General features: G+C 41.6%; 1 protein-coding gene across 2 annotated transcripts in view; it reads right to left on the reverse strand.

Moving 5' to 3' along the window:
* The window catches only part of FAM76A (family with sequence similarity 76 member A), a 28,134-nt gene extending 10,241 nt beyond the window's left edge, over positions 1–17,893 (reverse strand). Inside the window, exons 1-6 of one of the 2 annotated variants that reach the window (XM_027109506.1) lie at positions 17,701–17,888; positions 16,344–16,408; positions 13,396–13,450; positions 12,496–12,648; positions 7,539–7,696; positions 2,604–2,690 (exon numbers count right to left, since the gene is read on the reverse strand). In XM_027109506.1, coding sequence (XP_026965307.1) covers positions 2,604–2,690; positions 7,539–7,696; positions 12,496–12,648; positions 13,396–13,450; positions 16,344–16,408; positions 17,701–17,781 — 599 coding nt within the window. In that variant the 5' untranslated portion in view covers positions 17,782–17,888. Of the gene's footprint in view, positions 1–2,603; positions 2,691–7,538; positions 7,697–12,495; positions 12,649–13,395; positions 13,451–16,343; positions 16,409–17,700 lie in introns of both variants that reach the window. The other variant, XM_027109507.1, reaches the window with a different exon arrangement.
* Between the last annotated feature and the right edge of the window lie 6,813 nt (positions 17,894–24,706).

Consider the following 24,706-nt stretch of genomic DNA (forward strand, 5'->3'; position numbering starts at 1 on the left):
GCAGGAAGATCCCACATGCCACGGAGCGGCTAGGCCCGTGAGCCATGGCCGCTGAGCCTGCACGTCCGGAGCCTGTGCTCCGCAACGGGAGAGGCCACAACAGTGAGAGGCCCGCGTACCGCAAAAAAAAAAAAAAAGAAAAAGATGAGAAAAAATAATCAAATATTCCTCGATATTTAAAAAATAAAAAAGAGGACTTCCCTGATGGTCCAGTGGTTACGACTCCACACTTCCACTGCAGGGGGCGTGGGTTTGATCCCTGGTTGGGGAACTAAGATCCCAAATGCCGTGCAGCACGGCCATAAAAAAAAAGAGAGGAGAATATGGTAGTATAGAAAGGTCAATGGAAAACTGTTAGAGAGCAACCTGCAGAAGACATGAACGGATAAAAATGAAAGAATAAAAGCATAAATTTAGAAGTATATGTATATTACGTGTGGCTGATTCACTCTGCTGTACAGCAGAAACTAATACAACATTGTAAAGCAACTATACTGTAATAAAATAAAAAGTATATGGATATTTTAAGAGTGGGACAAGCAAAGTGGATTGTGATTAATTAAAAACTGGGAGGCAGTCACAATAGATAGTTAGGAAACAAAACTGGTAACATTTACTACAGAACTGAATTCAAAATGGATACTCAGGAAAAAATTTTTGGTTTGCATGACATTAAAAAAAGGACTGTTAAAAAAAAGTCTTGTCAGAATGTTTTCTAAGTGAAGGAAAAGCAAGGGAAAAAAAACACAAAAAGTAAAAAGAAAAGGAAAAATGTAATTTACCTTGTATATGAACTTTTAAAAGACAGAAATGTAAACAAGTGGAATTGATTGTTAAGATTGCTAATACAGGAACATTCAAATGGAACTTGTATATGAAAATAATTTTTTTGGCAGCAGAAAAATTTTTTCCAAATTTTCAAGTTATTAGGATAAGTTATTTTTTTAATTACCATGTACATTTAAAGGAAAAATTATTTTTAAAGATCTTTCCCAGAGGACATTATGAAAGACTACAGACCTAAGTTAAGGATCGGCATCCTACTTGAGGAAAACAATCATTGCTGGTAACCGGATGCAATAAAACACTGAGCAGAAAGTTTAAGTCTTTGGCTTGGTGTATCCATAACAAGAGTCAGAAAGAATAGTGGCAGTATCTCAAGAACAAAATGAGCTAATAGAAAGCAAACTTTAAGGACTGTTGGTTAAACTAAAAGTTAAACTAAATGAGCTTTTCTGGGTCATTCAAACATAGCCTGCGTCACAAATAGCACAAAACAGAAATGATGAATCTAAAGGCTGTGGGTCTTGGCTTAGGCCTTTATAAAGCAGGGCATTCAGAATGGTTCACTCTTTTAAAAAGTAGTTTTTACAGGATCATGAATCCTGGCAGAGGTGATGGGACAATCAGCGCCACATCTATTTTCTTCAGAATGGTCAAACTAGCTGCTCAGAGAATAAACAATAAAGCTGACCAGAAAGATGGTCTTTATGGTTCCTTCCCCTATGTAATCAGAAATATCTAAATTAAGCATTTCTAGAAGGATCAATTCAAGAAGTTTAAAGTCACTAATACTAGCATTAAGAAGACAGCTTGCAGAGTCTCAAATCAAGTTAATGAAAAAGCCAACTTCATAGACGCTGTGTAACCAGCTAAATAAATAAAATTCAGCGCTGGTAAGCCTATATGCTGGTCTGCTCCCATACCCACCACTGCCTGGGAGGGAGAACCAAGAATGGAAGTTTTCAGAATGGAGATGATTCCAAGGATTTTAGGGAACAGTGTGTCAGGTGGTCTCACTTCAGGATGCCCAGGCCTGGAGGAACAGGAAAACAGGTGGCCCCAAGACTCTGCTGAGAAGCCGCCCACTGCACCAACATGGATGGGGCACCCTGGATATGAGGAGAAAGTAGCTCGTAAGCGAAGCATCACTGAGAAGGAGAGGGGAAAGTGAGGAATAAAAATGCATTTAGAAAGGCTTAAAATGAAACAAAAATATTTAAACACATCTCCTTCTCTCCTGAGCCAGCATCTGCATTGGGCTATCTCTGTTAATGCTAAGGAAGCATGGATTATCCCTCACAGACTGAGCAATACTGCCTTAATTCCAACTTGTCGGGAATTCCCTGGCGGTCCAGTGGTTAAGACTCAGCGCTTTCACTGCCGTAGCCCAGATTCAATCCCTGGTCGGGGAACTAAGATCCCACAAGCTGTGCAGTGCAGCCAAAAAAAAAAAAATCCCAACTTGTCTCTGCTTTGCCTCTGGAGACCAACTCCTGCCCTGCCTGGAGGAGGCTACAGGCACAGATCACAATAAAAAGCATCTAGCTATTGACTTCTTTGAATTCGTGTGAGGAAGTTATTTGTGGACTGCAGAATTCAATTGCTATGAAATCCAGTTATATGTTCTAGACAAGATTAGATTTATAAACAAATATCAGTACTGTTTATTTATAAGATATCAAGTGGCTAGTGTAGCGAACCTGAGAAGTTCATTGACAACCACAGACTAGCTCCATGACACACCCTAAAATGTATTCCTGTTTCAGGAACTGTGTATGCATTTCAAACAGAAACATGCACACACACTTGAATTGGCTTACCTATCTCCATTGGTTGTGATCGACTCAAACTTGGATTTTTTCTTTGGGATTTCATTTTGAATTGAAGATGTAGAAAGTGTTTTCTGACTTTTAGTGGCAAAAAAAAAGGAGAGAGAGAGAGAGATACACACACTTTAGAAATCAAAGATTAATAAAACATCACAATGGAAGTCTTGTCAAATGGGACCAATGTAATACTGTACCCATTCTATGCAAGAGCTAATTATTCTTTTTTTTCTCTTTCATTTATTTTACTTAAAAAAATACAGCATAACACAAGGAACACACATGAAGCTGTGTTGTTACTTAAAGGGGGTAAAGCTTTCAATTCTGAGGTCAGGTGGGGCACGCTGTCCGCATGAAACAGACAACAAGCACAAATGTCCAGGTGGCCTGATCTAAGATCTAAGAGCTAATTATTCTTGATCATCAAAATCCACCAAAGTCTTGATTTCATAGGTCCTGGATGCATGGGTAGCTCGTTTCTATAGTCCTCCCCCAAATTCTTGGCCTTGATTAAATATTATCTGCTTTATTAATAACTATGAGAATAGAGTCAATAAAACCTCAGAAGTATAATCTATCTTACAATTTAAAAAGTACTTTCACATTCATTGTCTCACATGTATCTTATAATACCGTGAGGTATATACAAGGGATTGTTTCTATTTTGCATAAACTGAGGCTCATCAAGGTTAACTGACCTACCCAGGGATATACAGCTAGTTAGCAGTGAAGCTGGGACTAGACACCAGGCTGACATATTTGAACTCCAAGTCCAGTTCTTCCTCCCTCTATTTCTGTGAATCTTCTGGTGTCTGAGTCCCACAACAACACTAAAGATCAGTTTTAGCCCCAATAAGTTGACCCCCTAAAACTAGTCTGCAACCCTTTTACTTTGATGGATGTCCAATCGCCAAGCCCAAAGGATGTTTCAGACCTTTTCTTACTTGGCCTCTTTTCAATATTTGATACCACTGACCATGCCATCCATTTCCCCCCCGACTTTATTGAGGAATAACTGACAAATATAATTGTACATATTTAAAGTGTACAAGGTGACAATTTGATATACATGTACATTATAGAATGATTACCAAGATCAAGATAATTAATACACCCATCACCTCGAATACTTAATTCTTTTACTTTATTTTTTGGCTGCACCATGTGGCTTGCAGGATATTAGTTCCCCGACAAGGGACTGAACCCATGCCCTCTGCAGTGGAAGCACAGAGTCCTAATCACTGGACTCCCAGGGAATTCCCTCTTTTATTTTTTTTAATGGTGAGAATGCTTAGGATCTACTCTCAGCAACTTTCAAGCATACAATATGGTATTATTAACTATCGTCACTAAGCTACACATTAGATCCTCAGAACTACTTCTTCTTATAAAGTTTGTACCCTTTGACCTACACCTCCCCATTTCCCTCTCCCCCTGCCCCTGGCAACCATCATTCTATTCTTTCTATGAAATCAGCTTTATTTTTTTTAAGATTCCACATAAAAGTCATACCACATGGTGTTTGTCTTTCTCTCTCTGGCTCACTTCACTTAGCATATGCCTTCCAGGTTTATCTATTGTAGCAAATAGCAGGATTTCCTTCTTTTTTTATGGCTGGATATTCCATTGTATATATATACACATTTTCTTTAGCCATTCATCCCTCGAAGGACATTTAGGTTGCTTCCATATCTTAGGTATTATGAATAAAGTTATAATGAATATGAGATACTGATTTCAGTTCCTTCAGATATATACCCAGGAGTGACTGCTGGATCATATGATAGTTTTATTTTTAATTTTTTCAGGAAACACCATACTGTTGAGTCCTTTATATATTTTGGATATTAACCCTGATCAGATATTTGGTTTTCAAATATTCACTCCATCCTTCTTGAGTGCTTCTAGAATCTGTTCTCAGCCTCCAACCTGAGTCGTGTCATTCAAGAGCATGGTTTTAACAACTATCTATCATAGTGGTTAGAAATGATGTTCCCCAGATCACCTGCATCAGAATCATCTGAGATGTTTATAAAACAAAGCAGATTCCTGGACTCTATCCTAGATTCTACTGAATTAAACTCTGAGGTAGGGCCACAGAAATCCACATTTTAAACTAATCTCTGCTACCACTGACTCTTATGTGCTACCAATGGCTCATGTTCAAACCTCTCTTGTGAGTTTAGGCTAAATTTCCACTAAATAATTCTTTTTTTTTTTTGGATGTCATATCTATTTATTTGTTACTCTTAGAACATCTTCTTTTTGACCAAGGACAGCTTCTGTCTCTTGACAATCTGTTCCTTGCATTTTTCTTTGGCCTCCATTCTCTTGACCAAAAGTGTAGCATATTCTGCAGTCTCTTCCTTATTTTTCTTAGCATGCTGTTTCTTCAGAGCAATATGCCGACGTTTGTGTTGCAGAACATGTGGAGCAACAAGACGCTGAATTTTGGGTGCTTTAGTCCTACGTTTCTTACCTTCTTTGTTTAAGGGCCTTCTCACAACATAATGGTAGACATCATCTTCTTTATTTTTTTTAATTTATTTTTTAATAAATTTATTTATTTTTATTTTGGGCTGCCTTGGGTCTTTGTTGCTGCGCGCGGGCTTTTCTCTAGTTGGGGTGAGCAGGGGCTACCCTTCGTTGCGGTGCTTGGGCTCCTCATTGTGGTGGCTTCTCTTGTTGCAGAGCGCGGGCTCTAGGTGCGCGGGCTTCAGTAGTTGTGGCTCATGGGCTCTGGAGCGCAGGCTCAGTAGTTGTGGCGCACGGGCTTAGTTGCTCCACGGCATGTGGGATCTTCCCGGAGCAGGGCTCGAACCCGTGTCCCCTGCATTAGCAGGCAGATTCTTAACCACTGAGCCACCAGGGAAGCCCCATCATCCTCTTTAGAGAGCTTAAAAAGTTTGCGGATTCTAGCTCTTGGGCCCCAGGCAATGCAGCACAGTTGTATCAGCAAATCTAGAAATATCCTTCTCACCTTTTTTCAAAATGACCAAATTCAGGACACTCAGATTGGCATCCACAATGCAACCCTGTACAGATCTGCACTTTCTTTCTCCAGTCCTCCTTGGCCTGTGACAGGAATGCTGTTTACTCAGTAGCAAGCAGACGCGGCTGTGGGTCGTGCCACCCGGCTTCATGGTCCCTTGTTTGTCACTCTCACCACTGATTTGGACCACATAACCCGTCCATTCTTCACCTGGAGCATCAGCAGCAATTTCCATGGCCATAAACTTCTCACAGATGGTACAAAGTTTGCGTTCATAGTTCACTTCAGTGAGTTTCTGGCAGACAGTGGCTGGGAAAGATGTTCAGCTTCATCCTGAAGCAGCTGTTCACCTCCAAGGTGCTACGGAAAAGAGCTAAATAATTCTTCTTGATGCTTTAAACTCAACTTTCCAAAACTGAACTTTTTTTCCCCCTTCCTATACTCTCTCTCAGATAAGGATCTACCCATTCACCCAAGTAAGAAATTTGAGAATTGTCCTTTACTCACCCAGCTCCTGCCCATCTATCTGTTCATCACATTATCTAATTTACTCAAAAATCTCCTTCTAAAGTATCTTCCTGAATCTGCCTCTTCAGTGTCACTGCCTCAAGTTGAGGTTCTCTATTAACATCTCTTATCTGGACTCTTACCAAAGAAGCTTCTTAACTAGGCCCCAGCCTCTTTTTCCTCCAATGCATTCTCCCCAGTAGTCTGGGTTAATTTTTTTTTAAATGCAGATTTGGCCCCTCCCCTGCATAGATCCTTTCAGTGGCTTCCCGTTAAGATCACTAAGATCAAGTTCATCCTCCTTACCAGGTCTGCTGGATTCCTTTTCCTCCCATTTTCCAGCTCCCAATCATAAGCTCCAGCAAAATAAAAGGACTTGCTGTTTCCAAGTTCCGTGTGGTCTCATGCCCTCCATGTCTTTGCAAATGCTATTCCCTCAGCCTAGAATGTCTCTGCCCATTCCTTATCTGATGATTCTGACCATCCTAAGATCTAGCTCCAACACCAGCATTTCTCTGATCTTTCGTTCCCTAACCTCCCGAGGCAGTTAATTACCACTGCCTCTTATGCCTGTATTTTGACATGTTTCCACTGTGATGCCCATCGAATTATCCTGCAATGATTTGATTACAGGTCTGTCTTCCCTACCAGACTGCATACTCTTGGATAGCAGCGTGAGTCTTTTACTTATCTCTGCATTCCTTGCAGAGAACCTGGCTCATGAAAGTACTTAACAATGAACAAAGAAAGTCACAATGGTAATAATAACAACGAATAACTAAAATGTATTGAAGCTTCCTATATGCCGGTTATAAAACTAATCACTATGTACATACTATATAATTTATTTCTGCAACAACTCCATGAGGTAATATTATTATTTCCCTCATTTCACAGATGAAAAAACTTGCCCAATATCCCATACAGAAAACTTGGCAGACCCAGGATTCAATCCAAAGCCAGAACTCTTAACAATTCTACAGATACTCTGAAAAGAAGCTTAAGACAATAATGAAAGGACATCATTTTGACTGGATCTCACAAGGACAAACCTAGAATATCTATCAATCTCCTAGCCAATATGCATAAAAAAGCTGCATCCCTCAGACTGTGAAATGTCCAATCTTCTAGGGAGATAACCCACTCTAACGGAGGGGAAAACGTTACATGTTAAAGTGGAGTAAGTTCCACAAACTTTTAAGACACAACAGAAACCAAGTCAGAAAATCCTGATGCCTTATGGAAGTCTCTCTGGCCCTTGGATGATACATGAATTACAAACTACGACAAAGGAGATTCCCTCTATAGACTAATAACTAGAGAGAAAATAGGAAAATTTAGACAAAATGGTATCTTCCACGGCTAATTGTGTGAGTATTACATCTGACCTCCCAGCACCTCTAGTCCTATCTCATGCATCTCGGGGTTACCTGTTATAATGGCTGCCACCACTCAGTCGACTGTACTGCTCCTTCTCCTGGTGGCTGGCACGGGAAGAACTGCTCAGGTGCTTCCTCTGCTCTTTGGTCTTCTGAAGGACCCGTTTGTATGAAAGTGTGCACAGCCAGCATAGCAATTTCCCATCTACCTGGAAGATGAGGAAACAAAGATAAAGAAGGAATGTGCTAGTGCAGTGGCTGAGAACATGGGTATTAGGAGCTAGAACCTCTGGTTAAGTCCAGATCTGCCACTTACAAGCTGTGTGACCTTACGGAAGTCAGCTGGGTACTCATGGGGTCAATTTCTTCATCTATAAAATGAAGGATAATAGAACCTACTTCAGAGGGCTGGTGCAAGGATCTAGTGACATAATGTAGGTAAAGCATGGTGCAAGGTACATAAAAATTGCTCAATAAAATAGGAGCTGGGGATTTCCCTGGCGGTCCAGTGGTTAGGGCTCCACACTTCCACTGCAGGGGGCACAGGTTTGATTCCTGGTGGGGAACTAAGATCCCACATGCTGTGTGGTATGGCCAAAAAATTTTTTAAATAAATAAATAAAATAAAAATGAGCTGCTAATTTTATATATTTTTTAATTTTGTTTTTCTTCAACTTAACACAGACCAGAGCAAAGTTCCCATAAGAATTTCAAAAGACACAAATATCTCTATGGTGCTCATCAAGGAAAACACAGCAGGGAAAAGAGAAGACAGAAGATGAAACATAAAATTTATAATTTAGCTTTTCCTTTTCCTTTTTTTTAAAATTTATTTTATTTATTTATCTTTGGCTGCATTGGGTCTTTGTTGCTGTGCATGGGCTGTCTTTAGTTGTGATGAGTGAGGGCTACTCTTTGTTGCGGTGCATGGGCTTCTTATTGCGGTGGCTTCTCTTGTTGTGGAGCACGGACTCTAGGCGCGCAGGCTTCAGTAGTTGTGGCACATGGGCTCAGTAGTTGTGGCTCGCAGGCTCTAGAGCGTAGGCTCAGTAGTTGTGGTGCATGGGCTTAGTTGCTCCGCAGCATGTGGGATCTTCCCAGACCAGGGCTCGAACCTGTGTCCCCTGCCTTGGCAGGCGGATTCTTAACCACTGTGCCACCAGGGAAGCCCTATACTTTAGCTTTAATACCTTATAAATGGCTCATAAAATGGTATGCTGGATATCTTTTCTCAGATGGAAATAAATGTCTCCAGAGGGCTTCCCTGGTGGCGCAGTGGTTGAGAATCTGTCTGCTAATGCAGGGGACACGAGTTCAAGCCCTGGTCTGGGAGGATCCCACATGCCGTGGAGCAACTAGGCCCGTGAGCCACAACTACTGAGCCTGCGCGTCTGGAGCCTGTGCTCCGCAACGAGAGGCCACGATAGTGAGACGCCCGCACACCGCGATGAAGAGTGGCCCCCGCTTGCCACAACTAGAGAAAGCCCTCGCACAGAAACAAAGACGCAACACAGCAAAAATCAATTAATTAATTAATAAACTCCTACCCCCAATATCTTCTGTTAAAAAAAAAAAAAAAATGTCTCCAGAAAAAGACTGATGGGCAAGTAGCTTCCAGGGCCCCAACCCCTGGTAGTGGCCTACCATGGCACTTTGTTTGATTTAGAAAAAGTTGATCACTTTGGGCAGAAGCAGCTCTGTACCAAGGTGCAGGGCACAGGGCTAGGAAAGCAGAATGGGGCTTCCACAATCCTCTGAAGCTGGGGTGCCTCTGTACAGCACTCAGATGGCAAAAGTAAGTTTGTGGGGTGGCCTGGTACAAGTGGCAGGGCAGCAGAGCTGGTTGCAGTTACTCAGGTTGAGGAGGGAGTGTGCTGATATTTCATGGAATCTTAGTTTTCATGTCTTGCCTCTAAATTACATCTTCTGCCCCATCTTGAACATGGGTAAGCCAGACCATCATTTACCTAAAGTATTTGTCTTGTTAGCAAAAGCTTCTTTGCACCTTATTCTCCTAACCTATTAGCAAGTCATCCGTCCGAATCTACCCACTTCTTTCCAACTCCACTGCTTCCACCCAAGCAAAGCCATTCTTACTTGTCACAACTGCAAGACCCACCCAAATGATCTCACTATTTTTCTCCAGATCAACCATTTCCACATAGCTGCCAAAGAGGGCTCCTTAAATGTAAATCTGATTATGTCTCTCCTTGCCTTAAAATATAAAATCTAAACTTTTTACCATAGCCTATGTTGACTTAAATGTAGCCTCTGCCTGCCTTTATAATCTCATTCTCTGTTCACTCTGCCTTCTTTCTGTTCTTCCCATCTGCCAAGCTCATTCTTGCCTCTGGGTCTTTTCATAGCTGGTCTCTCTTTCCAGGATCTTTGCCCTCCAGGGCTTCCCATGGCTGCTTCCTTCTCATCTTTCCTGTTTCAGCTCAGATTTTATCTCCATGCAGGTCCTCCTGATTGCCCAATCAAAACTGGCCTCCCCAGTCACTCTCTACCATATACCCTATTTCCTTATAGCACTTACACCTAAAATCTGTGTTCATTTATTTCCTTGTTTGTTCTCATCCATCTCTTACACACATAAATAAAAGCTCTGAGAGAATAAGGTCTCTTCTGCTTAGTTCATCAGTGTATTTCCAACACCCAGAGCAGTGTCTGAGACATGATAAGCATCTAATTATTTGTTAACGAATGTATAAATGAATTTTGAAACCAAACTTCAATTTGCTGCATTTCATGGTTATGGGATATGGCCTGAAGGTCTGACTTTAGGAGGACTTCCCTGGTGGCGTAATGGTTAAGAATCCACCTGCCAATGCAGGAGACACGGGTTTGATCCCTGGTCCGGGAAGATCCCACATGCTGCAGAGCAACTAAGCCCCGTACGCCACAGCTACTGAGCCTGCGCTCTAGAGCTCGCAAGCCACAACTACTGAGCCCGCATGCCTAGAGCCCATGCTCTGCAATGAGAAGCCACCGCAATGAGAAGCCCACACACTGCAACAAAGAGTAGCCCCCACTCGCCGCAACTAGAGAAAGCCTGCGCCCAGCAACAAAGACCCAATGCAGCCAAAACAAAAAAATAGGAGACCTTCTCCACGAAAGAGCTTTCACTGAAGAAGGGTTTGAAAACAAAGCAACTGCACTGAAAGAGAGCCAACATTAAACATGAAAATCACACACTGAACCACAGGACACTTTCAGATCTCTCCTTCACAAACTTTAAAAATATAAAATCACCCTCTCAGAATTAAACTATCATAAAGAAATAATCATAGATAACACTGAGTACTTATCATGTGCCAGATTCCTTCTGAAGGGGTTTACACTTGACCTTCATAACAACGATGAGGTCTGAGCAGCCTCATTTACGGATGAGGAAACTGAGGCACTGATAGATTAACTCACCTGAAGTCACACAACAAATAAGTGACAGACAAAGATTTCAGTCCAGGCACTCTGAGTCCAGATCATCCACTCTCAATCCCTAAGCTTGGTCCTCCTAAAGTTTATAAATAGATGATTGAGGATGCCTACAAATACGCAAACTCTTATGATAGGATTGTAACTAGAAAGTAGAAACAATGAATTCTAGTGTAATCCAAATAATAATAATATAGGTACCATTTAATGAAGTATAGTATATGCTAGGCTCAAAATTGTTTTATATACCTATCTCAATTAAATCTCCCTATGCCCTTGTGAAGTAGCTACTGTTATTCCCACAGTAAAGATGACAAAACTGATGCATAACAGGAGTAAATAATTTGCCCAGGATCATTCAGCTAAGCCAGAAGTGGGCTGGAACCCAGATCTATGGGACTAAAAAGCTTGTGCTCCAACTATTATTATACGTTACCTTCTGATTACTAATTCAGCTTCTCTAGTATCTTGATTCAGGGAAGAGGTGCCCTGGTTGGCAGGCAGGAGTATTCTGGTCACTGGAAAGTTACTTCCTCCCATTGTAAATTAATGAATTTGGTTACCACGAATCAGCTTTTGAGAGCCTAAGCATCTCTGAAAAGCATCTCTGGAAACTGAGAGTTTCTGTACTACATTCTTTCATTCAAAAAAATTTATCGAGTACCTACTATGTGCCAGGCTGCTGGTAATACAGCATGAAAACAGATGGACAAAGAACTCATACTTTAGTGGGGGTGGACAAACATGTAAACAAACAAGATAATTTCTCATAACGTTACATGCTATGAAGACAATAAACAGGGTACTATGATAGAGTGATCTGGGGAGTTAGTAAAGAAGGTCTCTGTGAGAAGCTGGCAATTGAGCTGAGACTTGACACAAGGAACAAGTTATGACACTCTGGAGAAGGCTGTGTATCAGGCAAATCCAGCCGGCACAAAGGTGGAAATGAGACTGGTATATCTGAAGGACTGAAAGGTGGCCAGTGTGGCTGGACCAAGGGAGGAGGAGGGGAGTGTGATGGAAGATGAGACTGAGAGTCAGGTATGGGCCTTGCAGGCTATGGAAGGAGTTTGGGTTTCATTCTAAGTGCAACTGGAAGCCAGTTGAGGGTTTTAAACAGACCAAATCTAAATCATTTTAATTCCACTAAGGTACCATCATTCCACATAGAGGTTTATCTATATCATCTTCTTGTGGTCTTTAACTTCAACAGATAGAAACATTTAAAGAGCCAGATAGTAAAACTGGTAACAGACTATATCCTGCTTAAGTCACAATCTCTCCTTTAAAGAGTTTTGTAGAATTTTGCCAATCACCACTTCACTTATAAGGGATGTTGAACACTGTAATTCAAATTCTCATGAAATACTAACCTATGAAATGTTATAATATAATGGTCCACATTTGATAAATGAAGAAAACAAAGGCTGAATATCTTCTTCAAAGTCAATAACAGAATTTGGAGAGGAACTGAGAAATCAATCTTGGTTATATGTCTTTTTAACACAATTGGCCCACCTGAATTTCTCTGAAAGAAAAAAATATCCAGAAAAACACAGAGATTTACCTTCTTTCTATCATCTTTCCTGTCAAATGCACACTGCTGCTTGCACTGTTCACAAGAATATGGTGGTCCATACTTCTTCTCTGAATTTGTGCAGCGTTGGCATTTGTTGCCAATAAATGCTGCAATTATGTTGCAATACTGACAAGGTTTGGGCTTAAAGAGAAAAAAAAAAGTGTCAAGTAAGTATGTTGTAAAATACCAGTGCATTTTTTTTCCAGTGCATTTTTTAAAGCAATGATTTCTATTATACACAGTTCATTAGTCATGGTAAAAATGCATTCCCAACTTCATAAATTTCCTTTTACACTGATCCAATAAAGCCCGATTCCTAACACCATGTAAAGTGTTTTTCTGCACAGGACTATTGTTTTTAAATAAATAAACAAATAACAAAAACCCATTAGCATATATGCTGGGACTTCTCTAACCAATTCAACAGAACCAGCTCTTGGAGAAATGAGCAAGTGCGTCCAAATTTCTGAAAAGGCCTCTTTGACATTATCAGTGTATAAACATGTGGGGAGAATGCCTGCAAGGACACAGTATGCTGAACCCTAACACTGAAAGAAAAAAAATCATTCATCAAAATGAATAGTCAACTGTTACCAAACAAAGAGGTCACGTCATAGGATTCATCATTCCCCTTCTCTTTACATACTGGTTACTGAAGCTTCTCAAGGAAAATTATAATCACAATCCTGCCACAGTGACTATAAACACAGAACTCCTTAATACTAAGTATTAGCTAAGTTTGAAAGCTAAAACACTACATAAATTTTTCTGAGAACATTTTTACGCATAACTAGGTCTTCTAATAAAAATATTGTAATTATATTAATAGTTCACAGAATGTACGGTCCCAAGAGACCTGACTGTTAGGTACAGAGAAACCCTACTTACCGTTCCATACAACTGCACATTCTGAGCACATTTCTTGCATATTGTATTGGTTTTACTGTTAAGGAAGAAAGAGATACAAGGCTTTATAAGAAAAAAATCGTTTTACTTACAACATTTGAAAACTGATTCTTCCTTAAGTCCAAGGAATTTGTTCCTTACTAAGTGCCAAGGTGGAATATGGTTTGGACATTTGATTAACTGAAGGGTGAGTATCTGGCCAGTAACTCTTTTAATTATTCTGTAGTTATAAATTTTATTAGCTCAAATACAAGGAGGCTTTGGTTAAAATGAAGAGTGAGTTATTTATGATTATGACATCTCCAAGTACCACTAAGTAAAATTATCAGATATGCAAAGGACCCTGAAAAGAATATTATGTTAGACCAAAATGGACTAGCAAAAAAGAAATTAATTCTCCTCAATTCAGATGAGCAGCTGAGAAATTCGAGATGAGGAGTAAAGTATTTGTGTTTGGGATATAAGCTCAGAGACTCTATCCATGTTGACCTTACTCTATGTTCTCCTCTATAAGTAAAAGTATGTGAAAATCCCTGATGTGGGGAAATAGATGCTAACACCAAATATTTTTTCAATATTTCCAATTTCTCTAAGAGCTAAGCACTGACAAAAATAAACACGCCCTTTCCCTTGTGAAGATCCAAGTCATAATATTACCTACATGCCTAAACTGATAAACTGCCTTGGGGAAAAAATATTATCTTCAAATAAAGTCTAACCCTTCACAAAGGGAGGTACAAACAAATGCTTCATGTTTAACAACAGTTTAAACAATATTTGGGGGCTAAAAACAAAATCACATAAAAATCCAGTATATTGTTACTTTGTGATTTTTTTCCCATACAGTTCCTATCAAAGTGACTACAAACTTAAAAGACAAAAGAAAAACCTCAAAGTAAAAATCATTAAATTAAAATGAGACATTCAAACAAAATATTTCCCAGGGCAATTTTCTGCCATTTTAAAAAGGCAGTTCAGGGACTTCGCTGGTGGTCCAGTGGGGTCTAGTGGTTAGGTCTCAGCACTTCCACTGCCGTGGCCTGGGTTCAATCCCTAGTGGGGAACTAAGATCCAACAAGCCACGGGGTGGCCAAAAAGAAAAAAAAAGGCAGTTCAGGAAGTGAAGTACATTGAAAGAGACCTCTAGAAAGAGGATTAGCATCAGTGATTCTGTGATGTTGAACATTTGGGTTTATTTTAGATTTATTACTCAAGGAGTGGGACATATATATCAATATATACAAATGCTCTTGACATTTTAGAAAAAAATGCAAAAAAACCTATTTCTATAATCCATCTTGAATTAATTTTTATGTATGGTGTGAATTAAGGGTTATACTTCAAAGCTCACCCTACACACAGAAATAAATTTGAAAGGGATCATAGGCCTAAATGTAAAAGCTAAAATATAAACCTTCCAGAGTATATTCTGTGTGTCTCCATTTACATGAAGTTCTAGAACAGGTAAAACTAATCTATGGTGGAAAGGAAAATCAGAACAGTAGTTGCTTGGAAAAAGCAAGGAGGGTGGGGACTGACTGGGTTGGGGTTAGAATCTCTGGGGTGATAGAAATGTTTTATATTTTGATGGGGTTTAGGGTTACACAGATATATACTGTTTGTAAAACTCATTGAATGATGCACTTAAGATTTGAGCATTTCAATGTGTGCAAATTTTACCTCTAAAAAAATTTAAAAACCATAAACAAATATTGAACTCTAAGTTAATGATATGCATGCTGAAGTGTTTAGGGTCAAGTACACTGATGTCCCCAACTTTAAACTGCATCACAAATAAGATGGATTAATACACTGATGGATAGAGAGATGGATAGATGCAAAAGTAGTAAGTGTAAATTGTAGAATCTAAGTAGTGGGTAGATGAGTGTTTACTATCTAGTTTTTTTAGCTTTTTTTTCTTTGAAAATATACATAACGAAATATCAGGGAAAATATTCCTAGAATTGAAATGAAGCTGACCAAAATTAGGCTTCTGGGTCCATGTGTGAGCTGGCAAACAGACCCCATCCTGCTTAAGGCAATATTACCTACAGCCACGGTTCCCCAAAAGTTTAACTTACTATACCAATAAACCACTTTGCTGCTATTAAGAAGTCCCCCAAAGATGTGTGTTCATTCACACCTAAATATTTTTCACACTTTTCAAAATGAGATTCACACAAGGCAAGTGTAAAGGCAAGTGAGTTTTTTCAAATGTGACTAGGGCTAACAAACTCTTTATCAGATTGTCACATTTTCAAAAGTATCTTCTTTTGGCTTCTAAGTTCTTCAAACTCTGCATATAAATATACTACAGCACAAGGCTCATGTTTTACTGTTGTGGGATTGGTTTCTTAGTGTCAAAAATGTCAAAACCATAATACAGGGCTTCCCTGGGACACGGGTTTGATCCCTGGTCCAGGAAGATGCCACATGCCGCGGAGCAACTAAGCCCATGGGCCACAACTACTGAGCCTGCGCTCTAGAGCCCACGAGCCCCAACTACTGAAGCCAGTGAGCCCCAACTACTGAAGCCAGCGAGCCCCAACTACTGAAGCCCGCGTGCCCAGAGACCGTGCTCCACAACAAGAGAAGCCACCACAATGAGAAGCCCGCACACAGCAACGAAGACCCGACGCAGCCAAAAATAAATAAATAAATAAATTTATTTATTTTAAAAACCCCACAATATAAAATTATCAAGGATGTGAAAAATAAGTAACTAATAATTTAAGCAATTAATGAATAACTAGGGAAAAATATGTGTATTTTACTTCCATTGTGTTATAACAGGAAATGGCAGAATCTGTGTATAATGCAATTGATTACAAATCTATATATTACAATGCAACTGATTACAAATCTGTATATTGAAATGCAATCGATTACAGATTTTCAAAGGAAAAGCTCATGGTCAACGAAAACTGTACCTCTCCTGCTGGTACTCAGTCCTACAGTAGGTACACTTCACAACAGGGTGTGCAATCCGACATTCCTGAAATGAAATGAGGATATAATTTTAAAAGGCAGTCAGAAATGGAAAGTCTTCAGTAGGAGGCAGAAGACCTGGGTACTATTCCAAGCATAGCCACTGTGCTTGAGTGAGTCACTTAAACTTTCTGGGACTAATTTTTTTTGTCTGTAAAACTGGCACCACCACCCTGCATTGATGTGGGAGTTAAGTAAGAATTTATATGGAACTAGTCATAAATTGTAAAACAAAGGTATGAATAAGCCTCAGACCTAGGGAATGAGAAGCCCTGGATTCTAGTCCAGTTCTGCCTCCGCCACTGTGTGATTTTTGAGCAGGTTCACTTGTGAAATCAAAGTACTGAATTAAAATCATTATTGCTTACATATATAAAACTCCCTTAAAATCAATAAATATATACATATACAAACATATAATCAAATATGTATTTTTTAAGGCCAAAAAGGCATTCAGACATTTGACTTTTTGAGTTCTCTCATACCTAGTAAACAAAAGAGACAAAGTCATGGCCACTGAAAGCACTGATGACACACAATTATGAGTTAGCCATACCAGACACACAAACTCTGGATTATCTGGAGATATCTCAACATCACTCTCCAGCCGGCTTGGTGACTTTTAACTGTCGCTTCACAGCCCCTCTATTCATTTAAATAGGCAAAGCAAGATGAAACAACTTAAAAGAAAAAAAGAGAACTTGGACCTTCAGGGGTAAAAACTGATCAGCAGCTGGTTACTGCGACGACAGAAGGTCACTAACTAGAAGCTGAAATATCATCCTTTTGCTTCGTGCGTTTGACTGTGGGGCTTTATTATAAAGCCTGGCTACCTCCGACTCTGGAACTGGCTGAAAAGTGCCCGTGAAGCGCCCAGTTCGACACGATCGTCCCAGACAGCACCCAACTCTGGAGTTCTGTCCCAGGCGGGGCAGGAGGTTCCTAAGCTTGAAACCCGGCAGACCCCGACGCAGGAGGAAGCCAGCCCAAAAGGGATCTCCGCCGCGGCTGGTCGAGGGCGAGCGGGGGACCAGCTGTCCCCTCCCCCGACCTCACGGGGTCCGAGAACAATCCCTCGCTGTTGCTAAGCACCCGGACACGCCGGCCGCTGGGGCCTGGACACGGCCCGGGTCTCCCCCACATGCCCCGCCAGCCCCCGGCGGAGCGGGTGCGGTTCCGCAGCTAGGCGGGCCTGCCACGCCCTGCCCGGGGGACCCCGCCGGGCGTTCCCACAGAACCGGGAGCTCCGGGCCGCGCCTCCAGCGTCCCAGTTCCCGGCTGCCGCCCCAGCCCGCGCACCTTGCACAGCTGCTGCCCCTGAGACAGCGCCTCGAAGGGGAAGCGCTGGTGGCACTTGGTGCAGGCGTAGAGCGCCGCCATGTCCGGCCCGGGCCGTGCTCACAACCCTACCGGCCCGGCCCGCCGCTTTATCTGACAGTCTGAAGCACAACCTGGCGGCGGCAGGCTGCGGGCTGCGGCAGGCGGGCGGGTTCTCGTGTGCGAGCGGACCAGGGCTGGCGCGGCGGCGCTGGACGCCCGTTCACTGGTTCATTTTGACGTCTATCAAGGAGGAAGGGGCGGAACACGGAGCTTCTTACGACTCTGATTCGGTCTGGACTGGAGTACGCCACTTATGACGCGCGCGGCCTCGATTATGTAAAGCGCAGTCACGAGGGGGCGCCGCTGGGAGGGAAGGTCTCCCGCGAGGGACTCTGAAGTGCCTAGGCTCCTCCCACTTCGCTCTCTGTTCCCGCCCTCGCTCCTCCTCTCTCAGCAGCTGGAGCCACCGTGCTTCTCGCGATATCTCCACGGAGTTGTGATGTTTTGGTTTCCATGGAGTTGCCCTCTCGCAGCTGGTTGAGCCGAGCGCGGTGCATTGTTGAACTAGAACTCGGCCGCCACCCCGAGCCTGAAAGAGATGGGGGCTTCTGAGAAAACGCCTCCAACGTCGGGGTAGGAGGGGCCCGCACAGCCCTCTCACTCGAGGGAGGAGAGGAAACGTGAGAGGCAACTTAGAGGGATGCCCTCTGTCTGAGATCCCTAAAAAAGAGGGACACCTCCAGGGTCCCTGACTTCCCGAGAGAAAGAAAGAAGCCCCAGAGAGAGCACCCCTATTTTGTGGAAGAGGGGTGCTAGAGTGATGACAGCTCCTCCCGGAAGGAGAAGACGGGTACTAAGGCGAGGCCCTCCACCCCTGAGAGTACTCGTGCCCAGGAGGCCCACTCTGAGTGGGATGCAATTGGCCTGAGGACTGCTTCCTACTGTGCCTAATCCAGTTGCACCCTCAGCTTCTCTGTCGAACAACTCCCTGGCATTTCCTGGTTAGGTCCGGCCACAGGAAGGCAAGCCACACCCTCCCAGCTACTCTGCCTCTTTTCAGGTCCCAGCGTGGTGCATCTAGGGGCTGTCCAAGGAATTACAAACTTGTTGTTGAGGCTTTGGCAAAGCTTCCGGCAGTGCTGACCTTTCCAGGTCTCTGCCCTATAGCCGCTCTTACTTTTTTTTTTTTTTTTTTTTTTTGCGGTACGCGGACCTCTCACTGTTGTGACCTCTCCCGTTGCGGAGCACAGGCTCCGGACGCGCAGGCTCAGCGGCCCGCGCGGCTCGCGGGCCCAGCAGCTCCGCGGCATGTGGGATCCTCCCAGACCGGGGCACGAACCCGTGTCCCCTGCATCAGCAGGTGGACTCTCAACCACTGCGCCACCAGGGAAGACCCTGCTCTTACTTTTGACTATGCTCGCCTGAGCGATGCTAATTGCAGTTTTACCTAAACGTGCGTTTTTTAACAACCGAGGGCGCATTTATGGCTTATAAATCCGTGCCCCCCCCCAATTTACTCTCTTTGATACCCAAATCCAGCCCGCTACTTGTGACTTTGCCCAAAGACCCGTATTAATCAAAGATTTAGACTCTGGGGTCAGAAAACAAAGGTTCAAAAATCACTTCTCCATTTCTACTAGCTAGGTAACCTTGAACTTCTGAACTTCTCACTATAGCTGAATTTCTCAGAGCCTCTTTCCTCAATTGTACAATTGGGTCATTGTGGGGATCAGAAACAGTACATGGAGGGTAATGGGAAACTGCTTCCTGAATAAGGGGTTTTACTTTGGAATGATGGAAATGTTTTGGAACTAGATAGATGGTTGCACAACATTGTGAATGTACTAACTGCCACTGAATTGTTCACTTTAAAATGATGAATTTTATATTATGTGAATTTCACCTCAAATTATTTTTTTAAAAAAAAGGATGCAGGGAATTCCCTGGCAGTCCAGTGGTTTGAATTCTGCGCTTCCACTGCAGGGGGGTCTGGGTTCGATCCCTGGTTGGGGAGCTAAGATCCTGCAAGCCGCCACGTGGCTCAGCCAAAATAAATAAATAAACAATTTAATTTAAAAAAATTTTTAAAAGATGCAGGTTTGGGAACCAGACTGCCTGGCTTTGAATCCCAATTCTATCACTTAGAAGTTGTATGACTTTGGGCCTATTAAAAACAAACAAACAAGAAACAGTACATGGAACTTGGTACACTAAATAAATGCTATTAGGAGAAACTGAATTTCTTCTAGGGAAATGCTGGTGCCATCGATCATGGAAACACAGCCTCCTCTCTGCTCACATGCATACTCCACACTGGGGTATGGGCCCCTCTATGTTTCTACTGCCTCCAGTTCTGGTCTCTATTATTTACCAGTTTTGCAATTACCTATCTACTTCTTTTTCATGCATCAGATTATGGCATTATGGAACAGAAAGACCATATCTGGGTCCTCTGTATCCTATTCATCCAGTGCAGGGCTAATTAACCCATTCATTCAACAAATATTTACATATTTACTATGTGCCAGGCTCTGGCTTAGGCGCTGGGCATACGCTGGTGTGTAAAACAGATGTGATCCCTGCCCTTGTGAAGCCAACAGTCTAGTGGCAAAGACAGTTAAATAGCAAAGACTATGAATGAATAAACATGCTGCAGGGATAAACAACAAAGTTGGGATAGGGAGAAGGTAGGGGGAGTCACTTGGGTAGAGAGAAGGCCAGGGGATGCCAAGGCCTGAAGGTTGAGAAGGACTTAGACATATGACTTAGCCAAGAATGTTCTGGGCAGAGGGAAAGGTGATGACCTTGAGGTGGAATATTTCTTGGCATCTTCAAGAAATGGAGGAGAGGCCAGTATAGCTGGGGCTTAGTTGGACAGAGGGCAAGTGGAGAGGTTGGCAGGAGTCAGCAGGGGCCAGATGTGCAAAGCCTGTAGACCCTGATGCGCATATGATTTTTTTTTCAAAGTACAGCGTATGAAGTATAATGGGAAAGAAGCCATAGGCAGTTTTTAAGCAGTCAAGTGACAGATATAAATTTTTTTTAACAATTTACTTGGCTGCTACGAGGAGAATAGACTTTAGGGGGCCAGCATAAATGCACAGAGATCAGTGAGGAGGCTATTGCAGTCATCCAGGTGAGAGGTGATGATGACAAGTTTGCAGTGGAGAGAAGTGGAAAGAGTCAGGATATATTTTGAAGATAGAGTCAACAGGACTTAGGGGTGGAGTGGATTTAGGGAGTGGTGAGGGAAAGAAAGAAATTATGGTCTATGTGCCCAGCTGTGTGCAGATGATGGTATCATTTCCAGCAAAAGGGAAGACTAGAAGGACGGGTTTCAGAGACAAAACCAAGAGTTTTATTTCTTTGCTTTTTTTTTTGGCCACGCCACATAGCTTGTGGGATCTTAGTTCTCCGATCAGGGATCAAACCTGGGCCCTTGGCAGTAGAAGCATGAAGTCCTAACCACTGGACAACCAGGGAATCCCCAAGAGTTTTATTTTTGACATAGTAAGTTCTAAATGCCTATGGGACCTCCAGAGGGAGACATTATGTAGGTGGCGGCTCTAGTCTGTATATCTCTTAGAGGAGAGGTCTGGGATGAAGAGAGTTTCTGGGGAAATGATCAGCATATATGCCCTGAGACTGGACGATATTACCTTGGAAGCCTAGAGAGAGAAGATAGCAGTGCCCCTTCCTGAGTCAAGAGAAAGTCCATCCAACAGAGATCTTGTCATGAGGAGATGCCTGCAAAGGAGCCGTGAGCAAGAGAGTTCAGAGAGGAGAGTAGTTTCACAGAAGCCAAGAGAAGAGCAGGAGACATCAGTCAACAGTGGCATCAGCTACTGGGAGACTAAAGTGATGACAGTGACTGATGTTTCCTGAACTGATCTGAACACACACCTGTTTGCTGAATGTCTAGCCTGTCAAACCTTATCCCTCCTTCCCTTTATCAAGTTTCCTTCCATGTGTCTTCGGCAACAGCAGTTGGGTGTGTCCCTGTGGGAACAGTAGGAAAAAAGGGTATTTCTAGCAGGATTGTTCATGGTAGCAAAAGAAAAGGAGGACAAAAAGGGAATAACCATGGACAGAATAATGGATGACTGAATTGTGCTGTGCTTAGAGTATCGTGGAAGTACACGGAGGGGACACTTAGCTTCAACGGGGTCAGCTCTCCCAGAGTGTCACTGCTTGCCTCCTGTTCACAATCTCCAGAAAAATCTTCATGCTAAGGAGGATGGTATAGGTCCAGGGTGGAAGGGGGGAGTTGATAAAAATCGAAACTGCCTTCTATTGGCAGGTGTAAATTCTTGATCTGCAAACTCAGAAATAAAACTTTAAAAAACTGAATTCAGACAGTCCTGCAGCCTGTGGAACAAAAACCACAGTCACAGAAAGATAGACAAGATGAAAAGGCAGAGGGCTATGTACCAGATGAAGGAACAAGATAAAAACCCCAGAAAAACAACTAAATGAAGTGGAGATAGGCAACCTTACGAAAAATAATTCAGAATAATGATAGTGAAGATGATCCAGGACCTTGGAAAAAGAATTGGGGCAAAGATCGAGAAAATGCCAGAAATGTTTAACAAAGACCTAGTAGAATTAAAGAACAAACAAACAGAGATGAACAATACAATAATTGAAATGAAAACTACACTAGAAGGAATCAATAGCAGAATAACTGAGGAGGAGAACGGATAAGTGACCTGGAAGTCAGAATGGTGGAATTCACTGCTGTGGAACAGAATAAAGAAAAAAGAATGAAAAGAAATGAAGACAGCCTAAGAGACCTCTGGGACAACATTAAACGCAACATCATTCACATGGGGGTCCCAGAAGGAGAAGAGAGAGAGAAAGGACCAGAGAAAATATTTGAAGACATTATAGTGAAAAACTTCCCTAACATGGGAAAGGAAGTAGCCACCCAAATCCAGGAAGCACAGCGAGTCTCATACAGATAAATCCAAGGAGAAACACACCAAGACACATAGTAATCAAACTGGCAAAAATTAAAGACTAAGAAAAATTATTGAAAGCAGAAAAGGAAAAATGAAAAATAATGTATAAGGAAACTCCCATAAGGTTAACAGCTGATTTCTCAGCAGAAACTTGACAAGCCAGAAGGGAGTGGCATGATATACTTAAAGTGATGAAAGGGAAGAACTTACAACCAAGATTACTCTACCCGGCAAGGGTCTCATTCAGATTTGATGGAGAAATCAAAAGCTTTACAGACAAGCAAAAGCTAAGAGAATTCAGCACCACCAAACCAGCTCTATAACAAATGCTAAAGGAACTTCTCTAAGTGGGAAACACAAGAGAAGAAAAGGATCTACAAAAACAAACCCAAAACAATTAAGAAAATGGTTATAGGAACATACATATCGATAATTACCTTAAACGTGAATGGATTAAATGCTCCAACCAAAAGACACAGGCTTGCTGAATGGATACAAAAACAAGACCCATATATATTCCGTCTACAAGAGACCCACTTCAGACCTAGGGACACAAACATACTGAAAGTGAGGTGATGGAAAAAGATATTCCATGCAAATGGAAATCAAAAGAAAGCTGGAGTAGCAATACTCATATCAGATAAAATAGACTTTAAAATAAAGAATATTACAAGAGACAAGGAAGGACACTACATAATCATCAAGGGATCAATCAAAGAAGAAGATATAACAATTATAAATCTATATGCACCCAACATAAGAGCACCTCAATACATAAGGCAACTGCTAACAGCTAAAAAGGAGGAAATCGACAGTAACACAATAATAGTGGGGGATTTAACACCTCACTTACACCAATGGACAGATCATCCAAAATGAAAATAAATAAGGAAACACGAATTTTAAATGACACAATACACCAGATAGGTTTAATTGATTTTATAGGACATTCCATCCAAAAACAGCAGATTACACTTTCTTCTCAAGTGCGCATGGAACATTCTCCAGGATAGATCACATCTTGGGTCACAAATCAAGCCTCAGTAAATTTAAGAATATTGAAATCATATCAAGCTTCTTTTCTGACCACAACGCTATGAAATTAGAAATGAATTACAGGGAAATAAACGTAAAAAACACAAACACATGGAGGCTAAACAATACGTTACAAAACAACCAAGAGATCACTGAAAAAATCAAACAGGAAATCAAAAAATACCTAGAGACAAATGACAATGAAAACACGATGATCCAAAACCTATGGGATGCAGCAAAAGCAGTTCTAAGAGGGAAGTTTATAGCTCTACAAGCCTACCTCAAGAAACAAGAAAAAACTCAAGTAAACAATCTAACCTTACACCTATAGGAACTAGAGAAAGAAGAACAAACAAAACCCAAAGTTAGCAGAAGGAAAGAAATCAAGATCAGAGCAGAAATAAATGAAATAGAAACAAAGAAAACAATCACAAAGATCAATAAAACTAAAAGCTGGTTCTTTGAGAAGGTAAACACAATTGATAAACCATTAGCCAGACTCATCAAGAAAAAGAGGGAGAGGACTCAAATCAATAAAATTAGAAATGAAAAAGGAGAAGTTACAACAGACACCGCAGAAATACAAAGCATCCTAAGAGACTACTACAAGCAACTCTATGCCAACAAAATGGACAACCTGGAAGAAATGGACAAATTCTTAGAAAGGTATAACCTTCCAAGACTGAACCAGGAAGAAATAGAAAATATGAACAGATCAATCACAAGTAATGAAATTGAAACTGTGATTAAAAATCTTCCAACAAACAAAAGTCCAGGACCAGATGGCTTCACAGGTGAATTCTATCAAACATTTAGAGAAGAGCTGACACCCATCCTTCTCAAACTCTACCAAAAAATTGCAGAGGAAGGAACACTCCCAAACTCATTCTATGAGGCTACCATCACCCTGATACCCAAACCAGACAAAGATACTACAAAAAAAGAAAATTACAGACCAATATCACTCATGAATAGAGATGCAAAAATCC

The sequence above is a fragment of the Aethalodelphis obliquidens genome, unplaced genomic scaffold (genome assembly GCF_003676395.1).
Source record: "Aethalodelphis obliquidens isolate GAN/ISIS:26980383/991018 unplaced genomic scaffold, ASM367639v1 scaffold9, whole genome shotgun sequence".
In the NCBI taxonomy this organism is placed as follows: Eukaryota; Metazoa; Chordata; class Mammalia; order Artiodactyla; family Delphinidae; genus Aethalodelphis; species Aethalodelphis obliquidens.